Genomic DNA, 21,199 nt, shown 5'->3' with positions numbered 1-21,199 from the left:
TAGTTTTTTTTTGGTTTGATATATTTAAAAACAAGTATCTGTAATCTGGTATTGTAAAATACTTTTTGATGTATCTGTGCTCATCTATGATTGTCAATTAAGACATTTTTAATCTGTTAAATTCTTAACAGCCATTAAACGATTGTATATATATATATATATATATATCTATATCTATATCTATCTATATATCTATATAGATATATATATATATAGATATATAGATATCTATATAGATATATAGATAGATATAGATATAGATATAGGGTAGTTCTACCTTGGCAATGAAAAAGGCTGTGTTAAACATATGTTATGCGTTATATTATATGTGTTTGATGTGTTATGTTTTAACTGTGTAGTGCAGCATGACCTGCAAATGTCATGTTCCCCACATGTTACCGGTATCGACTGCAAAACTTGCAGTTCATGGAATTTGTTTCTCTGAGAAACTTTAACCAGTCAGATTCACGCAGCCATTCTCCACGAAAACAGAATTTTCTGCACTTTATCGCCACACTTGTGTCTTCAGATTCGGACGCATCCTCTGAGTTAGGATTTGACTCTGGCACAATACTGGGCTTATTGGGGAGAAAATAACCCCGGGATTCCACTAGATATGTGTCCGGTGCGATACAGCTCCCATCCGGTTTTGCTCTGCCGTCTGCTGTCTGGCAACCCCCAGCGGTCGTGTTTTGATTACTGTCGACAAATGGCGTCACAAGGCCGAGGAGTTCCTGCAATAATCACATAATCGGTTGCCACTGCAGTTATAGGCCTGTGTTGTACAAACAACAACAGGAAGTGTTTCTGATTGAAGGATTAGCAGAAGAAGTTGTATTTGTCTTTTTTTTTTTATTTGTGTGCTGGCATCAACATAGGGTGTTTTATTTTGAAAAGTAACCGGATGTTACATTGTTGTTTCAGTGTGTGACTTCCTGTCTGCTCGGTGCTACATTCAGCTGAATTGCTGCGTTGTTGCGTCGTGCTCCGACATCAGCCAGAAGTCCTGCGTATCTGTTCTGGAGGGCTCTGAACTCTGGATGCTACATGTATCTGGTGGAATCTAGGTGTCAAGAGTTCATTTCGCCATTGTTCACTGACAGTGAAACCTTCTCCTGCCACGCTTGGATCAACTTTAGACACTTGCAGTGCCACTCCCCATTCCCTCCCCCTCGCACACATTGGCCTGCCACCTGTGATTCCAGATTCCAGATTCTTTGATTTGCCCCGTCCATGTACCAGTGTAAAAAAAAAAAAAAACACTGACAAATGCACTGGTTGCACATGCATAACTAAACGTAAAGTTTAGTCGCACTGTCTCAAATTTTGGTCGCACAATGCGACCATTCTGTCGCAGTCTGGAGCCCTGTTAGTACTTCAAAGTGTTATATTACTTAAACTTGGACTAGTACTGTGAAAACTCCTATGCTTCTGTTGTAGCTGGAGGCTCTAGTTAGCAGCCTAGATATCAAGTTCTATCTGACGATGTTTCAGAAACACACCATTTCCAGCACAGGCCTTTCACTAAGATCGCATTTTATAATGAGGCCAGTCAAATACATACTTGTTGTTCCACAGAATATGAAGCCACTGTGCTGCGTGTCATTATGGCTGAGAGGAATCGTTGTGCGTGCCAATTCAGCCTCCATCTCCTCATATTTGCCTCCCTGTCTGTCTCACTGGCACTGCATTGTTTTCCTCCTCATTCATCCACAGATCCAGTGTGTTTGCCTAGCTGTTTTCTGCTCCATCTCTCCGCTCTATTCACTCACTCACTCACTCATTCAGCTCGATGGAATGGATAGGCCAAACAAACCCTCTGGTATGCCCCAGTGCACCAAGTAACATAGTTAATATTTGATACAGTGTGCATTCAACCCAGAGAAACACACACACACTCATTCTGCAGTGCATGGCTTCCATCATTCATTCATGAAGTGGGAATGAGTAACACAAGGCTCTGAACCAGTGTAATCTGATTAAGAGACAGCTTCATCCAACAATCAGTGTGGTCATTCATCCTGGCAGGAACAGCACTCACACACTGCTGCCTTTGGGCCTTTTAGACACAACACAGTGTGAGCTGTGCCCACCGCTGGCTGCAGCCAAAGATCAACCTGCTGCCCCGAGAGCAGAAGACTTTGTGGTGCCAGCCATTTCAAATAATGGGCTCCAGAGTGCAAGGTGCTGTTGTCATGTTGTGGCTGATAGGATACTCAATAAGCACATTATTACACTTCACCATTGTTACACATAGCGTTAAATTATGAGAACACTGAAGCCAAATAATCCAAGATTTCTCCTCTGGTGTCTCTGCCTGATGACATCAGTGACATGTAGAATTACTGCCCTGCTGCTGTTTTCCTCCAGCACCAGTCACGTTGCTGCTCCTGAGACTTTCTTTTTCAGGAAATGATGTCACAGTGACCTTTGACCTTTTCCATATGAAATGTCTTCACTGTCTTTGTCCTGTTGGGCATTTGTGTAAACTTCTGACTAGTTTTCATATGAACTGCTGAAACTCCAAAACTGTCCAGTCAAATATGAATGGGGCAACAACATACTGGTGTCAAACTGCACATAATCTTTACTGCATTTCTACACAGGCGGCTGTTCATCCCATATGTCTCACATTTCTCTATTTATAACAATTCAGCTGTCTACACAGGACAAGGAATGGCATTTGTGTTTTACTCACACAGTACACGCAAAAATGCAACCTGAAGCATAAAAATACACTTCAAGATTACACCTGTGTGTTGGCTTCTGTCGCTGCCAGGACACCCAACACTGATCAAATCCCTCTAAAATGATACCTCACACAAATATTCATCAAGTACTGGTTCCAAATAAGAACACCCAATACTACTGATCCCAAATATATCCTGTTCAAAGACAGAACTGAAGCTGCTGCTGCTTTGATAACATTAAGATTTGCAAAAGAGCATGGTTAATGTTTAATTTCACCACTCCTCATCCTCCATATCCTGATCTAACAACACATGTGAGGATATGTGAATGATTAAATAAATGAGTTCCTGCAATCCCATATCCGTAAAGACTCCATACTCACCATTCAATGAAATCCCTGAGCTGGTTGATCAAATCCCTCTAAAATGATACCTCCCACAAATATTCATCAAGTACTGGTTCCAAATAAGAACCAGTTCCAATTAAGGTTCCGATTCTACAGGAATCATTAAGAATTTTCAATTAAGCTTATAAGTCCCTAAACAAATTTCACAAATTAACAGCGAACTGCGACACCTACCGTGTTCTCTGCCAGTCTACCATCTACACAGCTTCGCCTCATGTGGGTTGAAAGCACTCATTCCCTCCCATCTCCTCATGCATTTGTCCTAATACACTGTAAGTACAGCATTATTCTCAGTTAATTACTCAGATATGGCAGAGTTGCTTGACTAGCAGAGACAAGGGATGGGTGCTGTCCTGATTTTAATGATTCTGCTCATCAATTTTGACGATTCTACATTTCAAAGTGCTCACATGTGTCTTAGTGAATATCAAGAGCCACGACGTAAAGACTTTAACACGTCACAGTTACATATCTGTATGCCATATACAATTTATTTTAATCAAAATAAGATGTATTTTATCATGAATAGCATAATAGGGCACATGCCTACTTGACAGCTTGTAATACTTGCTGCTTGCTGTACGTATCAATAACTAAATGTCTTCACGTATACTTTATTTGTATAGTACAAACAAGCATAACATGTAACACAAAGTGCTTAACATAAACCTTGTAATCTTAACATTAATAAGGACAAGTTGACAGTCTCTCTGCTCCTTTGTATGCATGGCAAAGGTTCCTGGTTTTCTTTGGTGCAGTGTCTTAAAGACACAGCTCCAGTCAATCACAAGGCTGGTTTTAACTCAGCCACATACTGTACACATCTTCAGACAGCCAAAGCTGAAAGCCCTGAGGTCAAATGCATTAATGAGCCTGTTGGGAGACCATGGGGAATGTTGCATATTTTCTCCTTTTCAATCACTGCTCTCGCTCAGACAAGGTTGTTCTCTTCTCTTCCTTCCCCGTCTGCCTTTCCCGCTTCCCTCCAGTCTTCTCCCCAAACACCAAACCTATCAAACAGCCTCAGGACATTTACCATTCAGAAAGTCCAATTCCTATTCCTATGCGATGCATTGCGATGCATCTCTCTGAATCTTGGTGTACGATATCCTCAGTGATCTATATTAGTGCACATGACTACTTTTTCATCATTTAAATTCCCCTTTCAAACATTAAGTCCTTCCAATAATCAGACTACAGCAGTTCACAAAATAAAAGCTGCATCTTCTGAATACATAACCACCACAAAAATTAAACACTTCTCTATCTGCAGTGACTTACACGTTTGTTGTAATCTACAGTAATATTGTTTTCACATAGCAGCGTTGACATCTATTGACATCTATTGACCCTGCTGCACATCTCTCTCAGAGCTGAACGTCTCCCCGGATCTCTGCTGATTAGCGTGGCTTGCTGTAACAGTTATTATTGATGGCTGCAGACATCAGCTTCAGGTGAGCTGAGGCGAGACAATCCACAATCAACATAAGCTTGTATTCATTTCTTGTTTCACTGTCTGATCAGTGAAACAAGAAATGAATACAAGCACCCTAACCAGTGAACTGAAATGTAGACCTATACGCAGCAGTCAGTTCTCTGTGTAGTGATGTTTCACTTGTAATCACTTGGTTTAGTTTTGTGCACCAGTGTAAAACACACAGTAATGATCTGCCTCATCCTGGTCGTTCACTGTTGTTTTAAATCCATCGATGAGGACAAACAGTAACAGGTGGAACCAGCATGCTGCTAGCATAACAACATAGCACGCGTTGCTAAACTGATCAATGGGGGTTCCCAACACGTCACACACATGAACCACAGGGTGACAACCCCACAACATAGTTCACATAACATGAAATCTGGTGGTGCAGCGAAGCCACTGGCCATTCTAACAGTAATACACTGAATTACTGTCATATTAATGTGTTTGTCAATTCAACATTTTCAATTCTTAATCTTTTTGTACTGTGTGTCTTGCTTTTATTTTTTGTATGGACCTTGAGTCTGAAAATAAAGCGTATCTATCTATCTATCTATCTATCTATCAACTTTAATCTCACTGTGCAAATGCACACAAACACAAAAAGGAAGCAAACACTTGCAAATACTTATTTTCACTATATGAGACACTGAAGCATTTTTAGTTATGCTTAATTATCCAATACATTCTGGCCTATTACAGGTCTAGAGTACTAGCATTACTATGTACCACTACCATATATCTTTCCTGTATTTTAAACAAATATAAACTGAGCTCATGACATGTTCAGACCACAGCTGTGCCTAGAGAAAAAACACTACAGAACTGACAAATCCAGAGACTACAGGTAACAATGAATGATTTTCATTTCCAATTGATCTGTTGACTGTTTCTCCAATTAATCACTTGATTGTTTAGTCAGTAGAGTGTCAGAAAATAGTTAAAATGCACATTGCAATGTGGTTAAATGTCTGAAAAACTGTCCAAAGCCATAAAAGATATTTAGTTTACCATGATAAAGAATAAAGAAGAGCAGAAAGTACTCACACATACACAGTTGGACTTTCTAATGATTTGAGTAATTAATCTGTTATTAAAATAGTGGGGCATTCATTTTCTGTTGACCGGCCAAACACACACTGGACAAATCTTGACTTTAAGTATTTGACAGTGTTCTATCAACACTGCAGTCTGACCTGTATGCTCTGTCCTCTGTCAGCACGCAGCCCTCATCAGATCATTTCACTCACCAGGTTCCACAGGCTCTTACACCAATTGGATCTGAGCGACGGCCAGCTGGAGATAATCCTGCAGTGACACAGCATTCCCACATCCCCAGTATCTGATCTGAGGTCAACACACCTGACTGTGGTGCCATGCCAGAGGAAACAGTAAGGCTGATCACAGATCAGCAGGCTAACTTTGTCCTCCTCTGACTACAGCAGAAACAGAAGCAGCAGCATTAGGCATGACTTAATTCTCACTGGGTGTCATCAGCGGATGGAGGAGCTGCACGTAGCTCTCGCTGCACGCTTCCGCCAAACATCAGTGGGTCATTACATTACAACAAGCACCGGATGCAGGGATTATAGAGCTGGAGGGTTGTCCTGGCCTGGAGGACGTGCTGCTGCTTCCACACACCGCCGGACTCCCATCCGAGGAGGAGGGCTTTCATTGTGTCTTCTCACTGTGCCCTCTTCTATCTGACGGGTTCTTTTCTCATCTGTTCATTGCTCATTCTGAGAACAGCTCATCTCAACACTCTGTATGCAGCCAAGGTGCTAATAACCACCCAATTCTTTATTTATATTCCTGTTTCATTTACATTGCCAATGAAGTGGCACCGAGCGTGAGGCAGAGCACGGCTGACCTGTTTTCACACAGAGGTCTTTAACATTAGAATAATTACTTCCCTGCATTGGACAGATCGTTTTGGTGTTATTTTCTTTAACCCAAATACGTATTCAGTCCTATTAGGAGTGCAAAGCTGGACTGATGATAATAATGCAGAATTATAACAACTTTATGGCACAGACACATTCAGCTACAGGTAACTGTACATCGTGTACACTGACTAGATGAACTGACATGAATCTAACACATGGCAGGAGCAGTTAAATAAGGTTATATTCACTGCAGGCATTACATGTTCACTAGAACCAGAGTACAGACAGTAAGGTCAGGTGTCTGTGTCAGACTCTGTAGTTACTCTGCTGATCTGGAGGTAACGGAGAGTATTCAGATTACACCTCCACCACAGGAAACATCAGGCCACACTGTGTGAAACATTCAACAGTCTGCACTTCCTTTGTTTACCCGGAACCGAACACAGCACCGACTGTAGGTAAATAACACTTATTACGCTCAGTGAACGGACTGATGTGTGACCCAGCACGTTGTAATTACACCTCTCAGCGTGTTGTGTTACTGGTTCAGACGAGGCGGAGGACCGAGTGGACCTCAGGCTGCATCAAGCCCCGAACTCCACTCATCACCCCGACACTAGTGACTGGACGGGCCGGGCCGGAGGTCAGAGTGACCGGAACGTGAATCGTGAGGTGTTTGGGTCGTGTTGGTTCTGGTACCGACCTCCAGCCTGTAGGATATACCACAGCGTGTTTAGTTTTTTACATGGGCAGACTGTTACCCGGGTTTGGCGTCCGGCTGTGGCCGTGAGAGCGGCTCGTAGCGGCGGACAGAAAGCTCTCTGAGCAGGGAGGACTCAACAGGCGAGCAGCGGACACATCACAGACCAGCACCAGGGTTCGAGTGGCTCCGACTCGACCCATGAAGGGCAGCGCTGCGGCGGTACCGAGCGGTACCGAGCAGCGAAATGAAGGCTTTAGCCTAGCTTCACCGACACAGGGACACAAAGACGAGCCCAGACAGGCTGCGGCGGTGCGGATACCTCCGCAGCTAGCAGCTCGCCTCACGCTCGGCCGTGAATCGGCCGCAGCGCCGTGAAGAATAGCGGTGTTGTCGGGTGGGGGAAGGGGATGGATGCTGATCCAGGCTGCGGCGGCCTGTCGGAGCCTCAGCCTCTCCAGCGACACGCAACAAAAGCTGCTTCTGGTTTTTATCTCTTCCAGATCAACATTCACACGCTCAGCTTCCAGCACAACAACACAACGAGCACCGACTTACCGGACGGGTTGACCGCGGCGGGAGTTGCCATGTTTCCTCGGCGGAGAAAAATAAAAAAACGGCAGCGATGGAGATGACGCACAATACGGCTCGAGAGCCCCGCGAGACACGGCGCAGACTCCGCGGGATTGGCACGCGAGGCTCGGTCCAACCGCCTCACAGCCGGTGACACGGAGCTGACGGATCCGGATCAGGAGCGGGACAAAAGCCTGCTGCGGTGCGGGGTGCGCGGCGTGCTTCAGGAGAAAATGTTCCCCCACACCAGACTTAATAACATGCAAGATGTCTGAATGGAAGCACCGCGAGATTTTAGGCTTGCTTGAATAAATTAATGTTGTTCAGTGTGGCTGCTGCAGTGATGGATGTAATGTGCTAGGTGTAGCGTGGATCCCGGACTGGTCCAGCGGAGGTTCAGTTGCTTGTGGTGACACATCTTCACTTTGGACTGTATTCATACTCCACCTCCACCTCCTGCACTGCAGCTGCCCAGCTGGGACCTCCGCCCGGCCTGCTGGAGCTGCTGCAGCTGCTGGAGCACAGATCCTGATCCCCTGCTCAAGGGAACATCAGCAGCACAACCATCCCACATGTTTAAACACATGACGGTCAATAAGCAGGCGTACATGTTGCAATATGTCATACAATATACAAACAGTCTGTGTAAAGTAGTTTATAAGATTGTCCATCACTGGTAAACATGATTGAACTCATCACGTTAATCAGCAGAGTGCACTGAAAGAATCCAAACTGCTCATTGTAATGTCCTCTGTCAGTGATATATTATAGTTTCATAATTATACAGTAATGACTGCATTAGCAGGTACACGGCGCCTCACTGTTGTAGTTCACTGCTGGGGAGTGTAATTGATTACAATGCATCATATTTTATTGGGTTATGGTTTGTTTGTGCTGCAGCTACAGCAGCCTGCAGGAGGAGGTAAACAGAAAGCTTCCCTGTTAAACACAGTGGACACTTAGCCTCAACATATCCACACAGTAGTATCCATCTGTTGACAATTAATAGACTAATCACAATTTACAAACTCTCTATAAAGGGTTACTTATTTGAAAATGGTTCCATAATTTAATATGTAGTTATATCTACATGAAACATACTAATTCCAAGCAGTGAGATTTTCAGCTGGATTTGTTGATGTGTTTATAGAATATATTACTCTGTATAATAATATATGACTCTGTATAATAATATATAACTGTATAATAATATATAACTGTAAGATAATATATGACTCTGTATAATAATATATAACTGTATAATAATATATAACTCTGCATGATAATGTATGACTCCATATATTAATACATATCTCTGGATCATAATATATAACTGCATAATAATATGTAACTCTGGATGAATATTTTTATATCTGTATAATAATATATAACTGTATAATAATATATAACTGTATAATAATATATAACTGTATGATCATACATTACTCTGTATACTAATATATAACTGTAAGATAATATATGACTCTGTATAATAATATATAACACTATAATATATAACTCTGCATGAAGATATGTAGCTCTGTTTAATAATATATATGTTTGTATGTTAATAAATAACCACATACTCTGTGTATTTGTGGGTGTTTTGTCTTTAGGATGAACAGGTTTCTGCCTCAGTGTTTTAAGTGAACCTGGATGATGTTTATTAAAGATCTCCTGAGTTTCTCAGATGTTCCTGTGACACAGGGAATGACGATGTTGTTATGTTTTCTCGTCTCCTCCTCTCTGTCTGCTCTGGATGTTTTAGAGGTTTTGACAAAGGTCCAGTTTGGGTACCACAGGTTTAAGTGATCCCCTGATGTGCCTCTGTTCCTTCTCCTTCCCCTCTGACTTAGTGGGCACAGTCTCAGCTCGATGGTTTAGGGTTGTGATGACCACCAGCTTGTTCTACAGTGGGTGATGAGAGTCAAACAGCAAGTATCTGTGTGTGTAGCTTCTCTGTACACCTCAGTGTTGAGGCTTCTGTCTTCTTCAGTGTGCACTGCACAGTCAAAGACATCTTGTCATGTGAACTTGATATATTGTCCACAGCATTAGTATGTTCTGTTCTTGACGCAGGTGTCGTCCACATACCTGAACCAGTGTCTAGGAGCAGGTCCTGTGAAGGTAATCAAGGCTCTGCTCTCACCTTCTTCCATGTAGAGGTTGACCACTCTGGTGAGCCCATGACACAGCTGCTTCTGTCTGTAGAAGCCTTCACTGTACTGGAAGGAGGTGGTCATCAGACAGAGGAAGGCACAAATGTGATCCGGGTGAAGTTGGTTCTGCTGGACACAGCTCTCTCAGCCTGCAGACACACACACACACACACACACACACACACACCTGCTCTGATGACAGTGCACTCAAAAGCCTTGTTAAACTTCACTAAAGCCGACCAGGACAATGCTGTTTGTCACTAGTGCAACAGGTCTTCTGCCTGTGCGGATGGAAACACAATAAATCATTCCAGAGATCTAAAGAAGGTGCGTCACTTTGCTTACAGGCAGAGAGATGCCAGGACTGTTGAGCTCACAGCTCATCTCTCACTTCCTCATCCACCTCGGATGTGTCACATCGTTAACTAGGGACACACGCTATGGATTATTCAGCCGATACTGATAATTTCCTGCTCTCACACCCATACTGATAACCAATAATCATTTCACATTGTTGTATTTTAAAGATGAGTTCAAAACCTGTAGATTATTCACCCCTGAGGGTAAAAAGGTGAAGATGTAGCAGGCACAGATGGATGAGTTATCATTCTCTAATAAGAGTCATTGTGTTAGACATTCTCCCTCCTTTCCGAACACTTTGGAACACTTATGGCAAGTTAAAGTTATGTTGTCTTCTTCTGAACTTTAGAAACAATGCCCACTCCAGCGATGACATGTGTGGCTGTTGTCTGCATTGCGTAACTATTAGTCCACCGTCTGTGTAGCTTTAAAATATGGGTTATACATTGAGACAGAAAAGGCTGTTCAGAAACTCCCTGCTCCAGTTTCAGAGTGCTCAGAGCATCCTCTGTTTGTTTTCAGCCATTATTAACATTCAAAGTCCAAATAGAAATCTAAAAGTAAAATGAATACATGTATTACATGTCAAACCATATTACAAGACATGTTATCATGTATGTAAAGTGAAATTATTGTTCTACACAACCACATATAATGAGGTCATGGGTCAAGTTAAATCTAAAGAGTCCATGTCACTCGTGAAATTCAGAATGTTCATTTGATTAAGAGGAAATAATCAGTAGATCTCAGTACAGTTGTCAGGATTAGAAGTAAAATCAATTTCAAAAAGACATTTCTGAATGTTAGATAATATTATATAAGATAAGATAAGCTACAATTACCTTTATTGATCTGCCATAGGAGGGATTCAGACTGGCACAGCAGCAAAAGGGAAACAATCAGTGTGCAAACAGTACGGTGCAGAAGTAGCAGCGTGAGAGAGGAGTTAACACAGAGATAATAAAATATAGAATAAAATAAGTTCATACTCATTCTTCAGTCTAATCTTAATGCTCAACTGAGAGTATCCACCAGTAAAACCACCTTGTTGAAGTCTAGATGTACAACATGGGACCACTTATCTCTCTACTCTGTTGACATTTAATTGTGTATGCTAATAAGGCAACACACACATGTTTCCCTGATGGATGCCAGACACACTTGCTGCACCTCTCCTGTGACACCAAACAGCAGCCTGACTCAGAGTGAGCGTGGAGCAGGAGCAGGATGTGTGCGGCACTCTGCTCTGCTCGCTTTGTGGGGCTCAGTACGCAGAGAGGGGATGCAGCAGCCACTAGTGACTCTTTTCCCCCCACGCTTCATCCATCTGCCCCTTTCCTCACATCTGCCCTCCCTCCATCCCATTAACTTGCCACCCCCCCTCGACTCCTCACCTGTCTTCCTCTCCTCGCTCTCTTTCTCAGCGGTTCCTCAGTGCGGACCGCGAGCCGTCCTGCCTTCAGCAGCCGAGCAGGATGTGAAGGAAGCAGGTAAGAAGCCCTCAGATTCTTCTCTCTCTGCCTCGCTGGCTCTCTTTCCTTCTCTGCACTGCACAGGCAACAGTTCTCCGTCTGTCTGCATGCTGTGATACAGGCTGTGCTGGATGATTACAGTCGCTGATGTTCTGTGACTGTCTGAGGATTTTCCAGCAGATATCTTGGCCGCTTTCACAAGTGTGTGTAGTGTTCGGATAGATGTGCCTTTAAATTCTTTCTTCTAGATTTGTGCAGTGTTGTTGAATAAAAAGTAGAACTGAAAGTACGTTTCTTATTCTGGGCTGGACTGTTGCAATCCGGATTGGATCAGCAGAATGTTGATGGGGGATGCTTGATTCAGAGTGGTGTCCTCAGGCAACTTTCTGCTGATTGCTCAGTGCCACTGGGATATCAGACACACTATATATGCTCAACCTGGAAAACCTGGAATGTTCAGCTTGAGTGGAAACAGCTGCGGATGTTACACATTTAGTTACATCCGATTATCATTTTCATTATTATTATTTCAGAATACAACATTTGTCATTGCCTTCAAAAAGGACCCATTATCATTACAGCTATTATTATTATTATGATCATTATCATTATTGGCAGTAGTGGTGGTAGCAACTTTCAACGTGCCACTGACATACTCGGCGTGTTTGCGTCCAGCACCCACTCCCACTGGTCTCAGAAAAAATCTCAGGCTTTAAATATTGAATGCTCCACTGTGTTCATCATCTACGCTGTCTGTCTGCTGTCTGGCGCTGGACAGCTTGTTCATCACTACAAACACCTCCTCTCTGCTGACACAGAGCCATAAGATCCTTTGGTTCTACCTATAGACACACGTTTTGCCTCCACTTGTCTTTCTGAAAAAGATCCTGATTGTACAGTGGCAATGGCTGTAGAGAAATGACACCATGCACCTGTCCACGTTCCTTATAAACCTCACTTTCAATACTTTTAAATACTTTTTTCGCCAGACGATGTTGCTTCTATCATCAGACTGCCTTCATTCAAATGAATAAGAGCCCTGCCTTTTCTCACGTTGGGGAAAACGTCTGACCCTGGGAACATGCTGCATTTATGTTACAAGCATGGACGTTGCCTGGAGATTTTCACTGTAATGCAGAGCAGAGCTGAACTTGATTTACAATATAGAAGACAGCTTGGAGGGATGACTGGAGCCAGTCTAACAGTGGCAGCCGTTCTGAATGACAGGGCTTGAATACAACAGTTTTATCATTGCTGTGTCTGCACTTTAGTTTTCCTGTCTCTCTTCATTTAAAGCTTTTATAAAAGGAACATGCTGGCTTTAGCAGGAGGTTAGAGAAGTGGATAGACACGGAGAGTGAGGACCAATAGTTTTCTGTTATCGGCTCCTATTCTAGCAGTTCGGTACTCTTCCATTTGATTTTGGTCCATAATGATGAATGTACTGGTTCATGGAAAGTCCAACCCTGACCTCAAACAGGACATTCGATACGGAGTGTCTTTTCTAGTTTGTGTTTGGTACGAAGATAAAGCACGTACCAACACTGAGAGTCATCATTCAGTGTTGCCAAGACATGCGGTAGATGTTGGTGTGAGAACAGCTAGGTTTGATATAAATACCCTATTTTTTAAATGTCATTAAAGTTAAACTACCTACTAACAACCAATAGAGTTGGCAATTTTCATTAAATCCCAGAATCCTTCAGGAGACATCAGGATAAGTTGACTGGTCACAGTCAGTTCTGTGAAAGCAGTTGAATAATGTCTTTATGGCTGTGGTGGAGCTGTGTCAAGTGTGAGAATATAACTTGGATGTCATAGTGATGTCATCGAGGATATCTCGGTTTAGCCTCAGAGAATCTACTGAAGTTTATAACAAAAAGCCTAACACACTGAGTACGTGGAGCTTACATACTGTACACGGCGGTCTACAGCAAAGACATTTCTGAGTTGCATGACGATGATAACCTGCTAACACAGAAATAAGACCCATGTTGTGTGATGCGCACACCTGATGAAGACTCTGGAGAGGCCGGTCCTCGTCCATCTCTGCTCCCTTGTCAGGCCAACAATGGACCTGCTCCAGTTAGCCTAGCAGCCTGACATCATGGAGGATGATGCCACCATCTTCCTCCTACACAGAGCTCTCTCTCTACTCAAACAAAGCCTGGGAGCACTGTGAGAATCATGTTTTTTAAATTCTCCAGTGCTTCCAAAACCCTATACAACCTGTGCTTCTGAGGGACCAGCTGGAGCACTGGACTGGACTAGACTACCACCTATCATCCTGGATCCTCGACTGCCTCACCAGCAGAACACACGATGTGAGGGCACCTGGTGGTCTGCAGTGTGGGCTTGGTTCTTTCTCTCTTCAGTCCTCTACACTGCAGACTTCATGTACATCTCTGACAACTACCACCTGTAATGACTATGTAATCGTCTGCCTCATAACTGATCAGGATGACAGGGAGGACAGAGAACTGACCCGGGACTTTGTGGAATGGACATTGGGATTGAGAACTGCCTGGGTTTTCAACTTAACAATAAACTGGACTGGACAGACAACTCCTAATGCACTTTACAAGAGAGGTCAAAGCAGATTGTACCTGCTGAGGACGCTCATGGCCCTCGTTTTGACCCTGTTCTGTAGAGCTATCTACTGAGGCTGCAGGATCACTGCTGACAGGAAGAGACTTGATAAACTGATCAAGAAGGCCAGCTCTGTGTTGAGAGGCCAGAGACAGGAGGACCATAGCTTCACTGTTATCTATGATGGAGAACGACCCTGTGCAGGACACTCTGAGAGCACTGGACAGCTGACACACACACACACACACAGACACACACACACACACACACACACACACACACACACATACACACACACACGCACGCACACACACACACACACAGACACAGACACGCACACACACACCAAAAGCCACTTCAAACTGCAATCTCATTATCCCAATATGCATTTTCTGCATTTCAGTGTGCAATGGTGTGAACATTTAAGGAGCTACTTTTTTACTTATATTTTCTATATTATTTTCTCTTGTTTTATTTGAAGGTCTCCATGTTTGCTATCACCTTTGCTGCTGTAGTAAAGCAGATGTCCCTGTTGTAGGACTAATAGAAGATTATCTTGTATACATCCAGAACTGTGCTGCGTTCATCTGTGTTGTTTCAGAAGATCTCTGTCACCTTCTAAGTTTTATTCTCCAGGTAAGAGTCTCACCTTACTGCACTTTGTCTCCTCTGAGTTTCTTACAGTGCAATCTTATCTGAAACAGCAGGGAAATCAAGTAAAAATAACATGAAATACATTTTCAGCTTTAGAACTTACCAATATATTTGTGCTTGTGTATGTCTGCATAGAAATCAGTCAGACTGTAAGCCGTTCCAGAGGCCAGTTTTAGACTTCCATTCCACTGAAATATTACACTTCATCACATTCACAATTTCCACCAATAAATTGCTGAAACAATAAAAGTCTTAATATCTTGGTTGAGGGAGTTGGCTCGGAGACTGATGAGGCCTTTACAGTGAAGTATGGTGTGGAGAAAATACTACAAAAACACTCCACCATCCATCACCATGTCAGCAGAGGTAAAATATAGAACCTGCTTTATTGAATCTAGTGTAAAAGGCAGTGGTAAGAACCATACCATCAGTGTGTGCTTCTGCTGGTGGAAATGTGGAGTCAGGTGGTAAATTAACTACAAGTATGAACCTTTCCAATTCTGAGGTGCACTGAGTATGTAGCAGGATCCTCATCATGTTTGTTGACACGGGACTCCATGTTACAGCTGCTGTTGCTTGAACTGCGATCTGATTCATTCACTGCTCGATGTTTGATGTGATGGATGTGGTGCAGTTTGATTAACACACTGTGATAAACCATCTTTTGTCACTATTTCACTGTTCACTTGAAAAGGGTACAATTAGCATTCATCTGCACGTGAAATGCCTGCAGAACCGTCTTTACACCAAAGTTAGCACGTATATGGGAGTTCATCACATGTAGGCAAAGCTGCTAAAACCTCAACATGGACGAGTTCGACTCTGTTTTTTTCCTGGTGTGTCATGTTCCACATCATGACCTCAGCAGTAAAGGGGCCAGTAGAAAGCAGCAGATCATGCACCTCATCATACTGCATGCTGTTTCTCAGTTAGCTCCGTTAGCTCTGCTTAACATTACACACTGGAAATCAATTCTTCTTCTCTGCTCTAAAACACAAGAAGTTGTGCAGTGAAAAAGAAAGGCCCTCTTTCTGAATTACTCAGCAGAGGAGTCAGCTATTGGGCAATATTTTACTGTGGAGAACCTCACCAGTCCAACGCCAACATGTTCAGGATGCAAGACTGTGATTTGGAGGGTCGGAACGAGTTCTGCCAATTTGAACTCCAGCAACCTTATAAAGCATTTGAAGACAAAGAGCATGACAAAACCACTGTCCCCATCCTTATGAGACAGTGAGGGAACTCACTTCATGTAGGCTGAAACACGTGCAGGCAGTCAGATTTACTGCTGACCTCGATGCTGCTTTCTACCATTCCCTGTTATCTGGCTGGAGCCAGTGACTTTAAATGTGACACACCAGAAAAATAATAGGCAGCCCGCGTCATCGACTGGAGAAGGGAAAGAAGCCAATTGGCTTTTTTTTACACTGGAAAAATATGCCACTTCAAAAATAAATCTATTAATTAAACACATTGAATACAAGCTATTTGTTGTTTGTAGTAAGTTATATATCACAATATCTAAAAAAGGGAGAATAGCATCATCTACAGTTAAACAAATGTTCTTGGTAAGATTTACATTTATTGCTACAATTGACAACCGATCAACTTTGGTAAGATTGTTGTTATTTTTAATTTAATATCTCAGATCCCTGCACTTTGCACATTTGCATTTATTATATATTGCACACATCACATACACACAAGGACAGTTACTGTATATAATATGCTTATTTTTATTCTATTCTTTGCTACTTATTTTCTCTCTGTACTGCTGTGTTACCTGTGAACTGAAGGGGATCAATAGAGGAACATCATATCTATCTTATCTTTACGAGATGGAGATTTGTAGACGAGGCAGATAGACTTTTGATAAAGCTTATAGTTAGAGTCTGCACAGGTTAATAGCTACGCTGCCATAGGTTTAGACTGCCGATGAGTCATACCAGAGACTGAGCACCCCCATCCTCCTCTTCTTCTTCTTCTTCTTCTTTTGTTGTTGTTGTTGTTCTTCTCTTTTCTTCTTCTTCTTTTGTTGTTGTTGTTCTCTTCTTCTTCTTTTGTTGTTGGTGTTGTTGTTGTTCTTCTCTTTTTCTTCTTCTTCTTTTGTTGTTGTTGTTCTCTTCTTCTTCTTCTTTGTTTGTTGTTGTTCTTCTCTTTTTCTTCTTCTTCTTCTTTTGTTGTTGTTGTTGTTGTTGTTGGTCTTCTCCTGTTCCTTTGCTCTTTTTCTTCTCCTTCTTCCTCTCTTATTCTCCTTCTTATTTTGTTGTTCTTCTTTCCTTCTTCTCTTGTTCTTTTGTCTCTTCTTCTGTCTCCTCTCTTCTTCTCTGTGTGGGACAGTGTTAAAAGAGGTGTCCAGTATCCATGGAGTCACTTTCTTCGTGTGCAGGTGTTTTTAAGTCACTGTTACATGTTACTTCACATGGATCACTAACAATGCACAGTGAGACATCAGTACAAGAGCCAGACATAAACTCTGCTGTGTGTTGTTTCTGGAAGCCTAAAGTGTTGTTGTCAAATGTACTGAAAGTGTTGTGGGAGCTGCTGAGTCTTCATGTCTCCAACGATGGACCCAGTTCCTGAACTGGGAAGCTAAAAAACTAAATGCTGTTGAATACCATCTAATGTAATGAAGAGACTGTGTTATAACCTAAAACACCTGAAACCACAAACTGTTCCCCCCACTGTGCGTGCATGCGTGCGTGTGTGTGTGTGCGTGTGTGTGTGTGTGTGTGTGTGTGTGTGTGTGCGTGTGTGTGTGTGTCACTGGATGAGTCATTCTGACAGATCAGAGCTCAGTGCCGCTGCTCACTGTTCTCGCTGCATGTACAGTGTACAGCTCTGTCCTGTGTCAGTGATGTCAGAGTGTGATCACGTGCCTTTCCTGACTCGGTGGTTAACCTCGGCCGTCCTTGCTCTGGTAGCTGCAGCTTGTAAGTGGGAGAAGTCCATGTGAGTGAGGGGCCACCTGCTTCACAAAGACTCCTCACTAAATGAGTGCGGCTTGGTAGATCAGCTGGATGCCAAATCACAAACCAACTGTAACACGTTTAATTCCATGACGTCCATCATGTGTGACAGTATTTGAGGGTTAGGGGCAGCAGAGCTACTAAGATAACACCTGGATTAGCTGCTTCCTGTCTGGAGAGAGCTCTCCCAACATACATACTATTCACTAACATAGACCACGCCAAATGCTGACATGAATTTAGAAAGGTTTATTGAACAGAATGAATTTGTAGGATCGACGATGTGTGAGAGGGATGGATAGAGGGTTCAAGGGGAGGGAAGGAGGATGGGAGGGTAGAGGGATGAAGGGATGAAGGGATGAAAGGGGGGTCGAGGTTGTAGGGTGTACGATGAGGGAGGAGGTCGGCGGACCGGCGTGGTTTAGTGGCGGTGGGACGTGGGTGAATGTGGGAAGCCGAGACTCTGAGTGGGGGAGCTGTCTCCATGCTTCCTCTTTTGGGAATGATCCCCGGTGGTTCCTGTGATGAGATGAAGGAGGAGAGAAGAGAAGGGAAAAAGACAAGGGGATTGGGGGGAGGGATGTGAAGACTGAGCCAAGGAGAAATAAACGGATGCGGTGAGCTTAAGTACTTCTGGAAATAGGGACGAGTTCGAGGCGTGGTCTTAGTTCCCGAACCTACTTTAACAAACTTCATTTAACCACCTTACAGATTATTGATCTCAGTACTTTAGTTTCTTTTGTGGACTCTGTAGCTGACAGACTTCAACCAGCTGTCTCATGGAGCTGTCTCTGTGCTTCAGCATCATCATCGTCATGTCGTCCTTTCTTACACGGCAGTTTGAAAACACACCACAAACTTTGACCTTTCAATTGTAGCCTGCAACAATACAGTCAGCCTGACTACAGCACAGTGACTGAAAACCAGCATCAGCTTTGACTGTTGGTTTCACACAGGAAACAAACCCTGGCCTCCAGGTGGACGTCCTGTGTGTTGCCTACCTGTCCAGCCTCCCTCCTCTATCTTCCTGCGTGCATGCTGGGAGTTTGTTGGTGGAGAGCGTGGTGAGCTTCAGTGAGTGTTTGTGATTTTACTCCTGCTGTGTTTATTGTAAGATTGTTTTCTGGTGATTTATGGTTATTGTTGGTGTGTTGGGGAATGTGTGGGACACGCCAACCTGTGTTATGCCTCCAGAATGAACAAAGGTGTGGTTGTTTTCCTGAAGGAGGAGCGTTTTGTGGCTGAGTTAATAGTGAGCAGCATCACTCTGAAATGTGTTGGTCTGACGGTGTTCACAGTCCGGTAACTAAACAGATCCTTCACTCAACAAAATAAAGATAAAAGTCCCACCGAGCCACGTTACAGGACCAAACAACAGTAATGAACCAGTCATGTGGTCGTCCGTGTGGAGAGAAGCCATGTGACTTAGATATAAAACAGTCCTCAGAAAGCTGTGATGACACCAGGGATGTGGCTGTTTGAGGAGCCTCTGTGCCCCCCCTGCTAGAAATCCTCAGAGTGTTTGCTGTGGACCATATTCCAGCCAACCAATGGGACGATGGATATGAATATGTCTTTCCTTCCCTGACTGTCTCTCCTGCTGGGGACAGTGGCAAGATGTGGAGGACATCCTGCTGTCTCTAAATACAACAGTGTTGGCAGACTTCCAGTCTCTGGGGGAGAAAGTCTATCAGCATGAAGGTTTGAAGCATACGTACCCTGGCGAGGGTAAAGGTGTCAAGGTGGACCACATTTATTGGCAACAGATCACCTCCAAGTGGCTGTTGGTCCCTGTATAAACCCCCTGTTGACAAACGGACAGGCGTCGTCCATTGGAGGATTAAACATGGGATCATAGCTTCATACAGGTATTTGGTGCACCTTGATCCCGGCACAGAGGGCGGCTGTCCTTTCTGCTCGCAGACAGAAATGATTCACCATCTGTTTAGTCAGTGTCCCAGACTGGTTCGACTATTGAGCCAACTGCAGTCACAGTTTCACAGCTTAGAATTACATTTTTCTTTTTGACTTTTTGTTCATGGTCCTCACTTCTCTGTAAAGGAACATAATGTACACACTAATACATGTCATTTCAGGGCCGGCCAAACTAGCTACAGGACATACTGTGTGAGGGGTCACAGGACGTGGTTCTGATGCTGACTGGGCTGCTGGCAGCTCGGCTCAGGGTTAGAGTTCTACAGACTAACAGAAACACAGAAGTTTTTGTAAACACCTGAGGTGAGAACGATGTGCTGTGTTCAGTCAGAGAGAACGCTCTCTGTTTAATGATCTACTACACTACGCTTTTTCTGTTTGTTTTAGGGTTTTGTATGAATTAGTTTCAATGTCATTTTTTGATCAAGTGAGACCTGAGGAGCTACTGAGAGAGAGACAGACAGAGATGGAGAGAGAGAGGGTTACAAAATTCAAAAAAGTCTCTCTCTCTCTCTCTGTCTGTCTGTCTCTCAATTTCAATTTCAACAAGCTTTATTGGCATGACTGTGGTTCACAACATTGCCAAAGCGTACAGGATTACAGAAAAAAATGTTAACAATAATAATGATGATAATAACAATAACAATAATAGCAATAATAACAACAATAGTAAACAGAATATCAGTGTGCAAGTAAGAACCCAGTCAGGATCAGCTGGTTCATGTGGAGGAAATCATGTCAGGTGTTGTTGTGCAGCTCGTCTCTTCTCCTGTCTGTCTGTCTGTCTCTGTCTCCCTCTGTTTCTCTCTGTCTCTCTCTCTCTCTCTGTCTGTCTCTCTCTCTCTGTCTCTCTCTCTGTCTCTCTCTCTGTCTGTCTCTCTCTGTCTCTGTCTCTCTCTCTCTGTCTCTCTCTGTCTCTGTCTCTCTCTCTCTCTCTCTGTCTCTCTCTCTCTGTCTGTCTCTCTCTCCCTGTCTCCCTCTCTCTCTCTCTCTCTCTCTGTCTCTCTCTCTCTGTCTCTGTCTCTCTCTCTCTCTCTCTCTCTCTCTCTCTCTCTGTCTGTCTCTCTCTCCCTGTCTCCCTCTCTGTCTCTCTCTCTCTCTGTCTCTCTCCCTCTGTCTCTGTCTCTCTCCCTCTGTCTCCCTCTCTCTCTCTCTGTCTCTGTCTGTCTGTCTCTCTCCCTCTGTCTCTGTCTCTCTGTCTCACTCTCGGCAGCCCTGCAGATCTCCTCAGGTCTGCTGCACCACAGAGATCTGTGTTTAAACTGGGACGTTTCCTGGAGTAGAAGGTGGCATCAGTTTATTTTTGACCTGCTCAGAGGGAGCTG

At 43.4% G+C, this 21,199-nt stretch overlaps 1 protein-coding gene and 1 long non-coding RNA gene across 4 annotated transcripts in view; one reads left to right on the top strand and one right to left on the bottom strand.

Annotated features, from left to right (window-relative positions):
* arnt2 (aryl-hydrocarbon receptor nuclear translocator 2) overlaps positions 1-8,316 on the bottom strand; it is a 63,560-nt gene extending 55,244 nt beyond the window's left edge. For 2 of the 3 annotated variants that reach the window (XM_030414001.1, XM_030414004.1), the window contains exon 1: positions 7,722-8,316. In XM_030414001.1, coding sequence (XP_030269861.1) covers positions 7,722-7,752 — 31 coding nt within the window. In that variant the 5' untranslated portion in view covers positions 7,753-8,316. The remainder of the gene's footprint in view (positions 1-7,721) is intronic. The other variant, XM_030414002.1, reaches the window with a different exon arrangement.
* A 3,152-nt stretch (positions 8,317-11,468) lies between these two features.
* The window catches only part of LOC115580102 (uncharacterized), a 29,430-nt gene continuing 19,699 nt past the window's right edge, over positions 11,469-21,199 (top strand). The window contains exon 1 of the long non-coding RNA XR_003983818.1: positions 11,469-11,745. This is a non-coding gene — a long non-coding RNA (uncharacterized LOC115580102). The remainder of the gene's footprint in view (positions 11,746-21,199) is intronic.

The sequence above is a fragment of the Sparus aurata genome, chromosome 4, assembly GCF_900880675.1.
Source record: "Sparus aurata chromosome 4, fSpaAur1.1, whole genome shotgun sequence".
Classification (NCBI taxonomy): Eukaryota; Metazoa; Chordata; class Actinopteri; order Spariformes; family Sparidae; genus Sparus; species Sparus aurata.
Note: the sequence above shows the minus strand (reverse complement) of the source record. Positions and strands in the feature narration are given on the sequence as shown.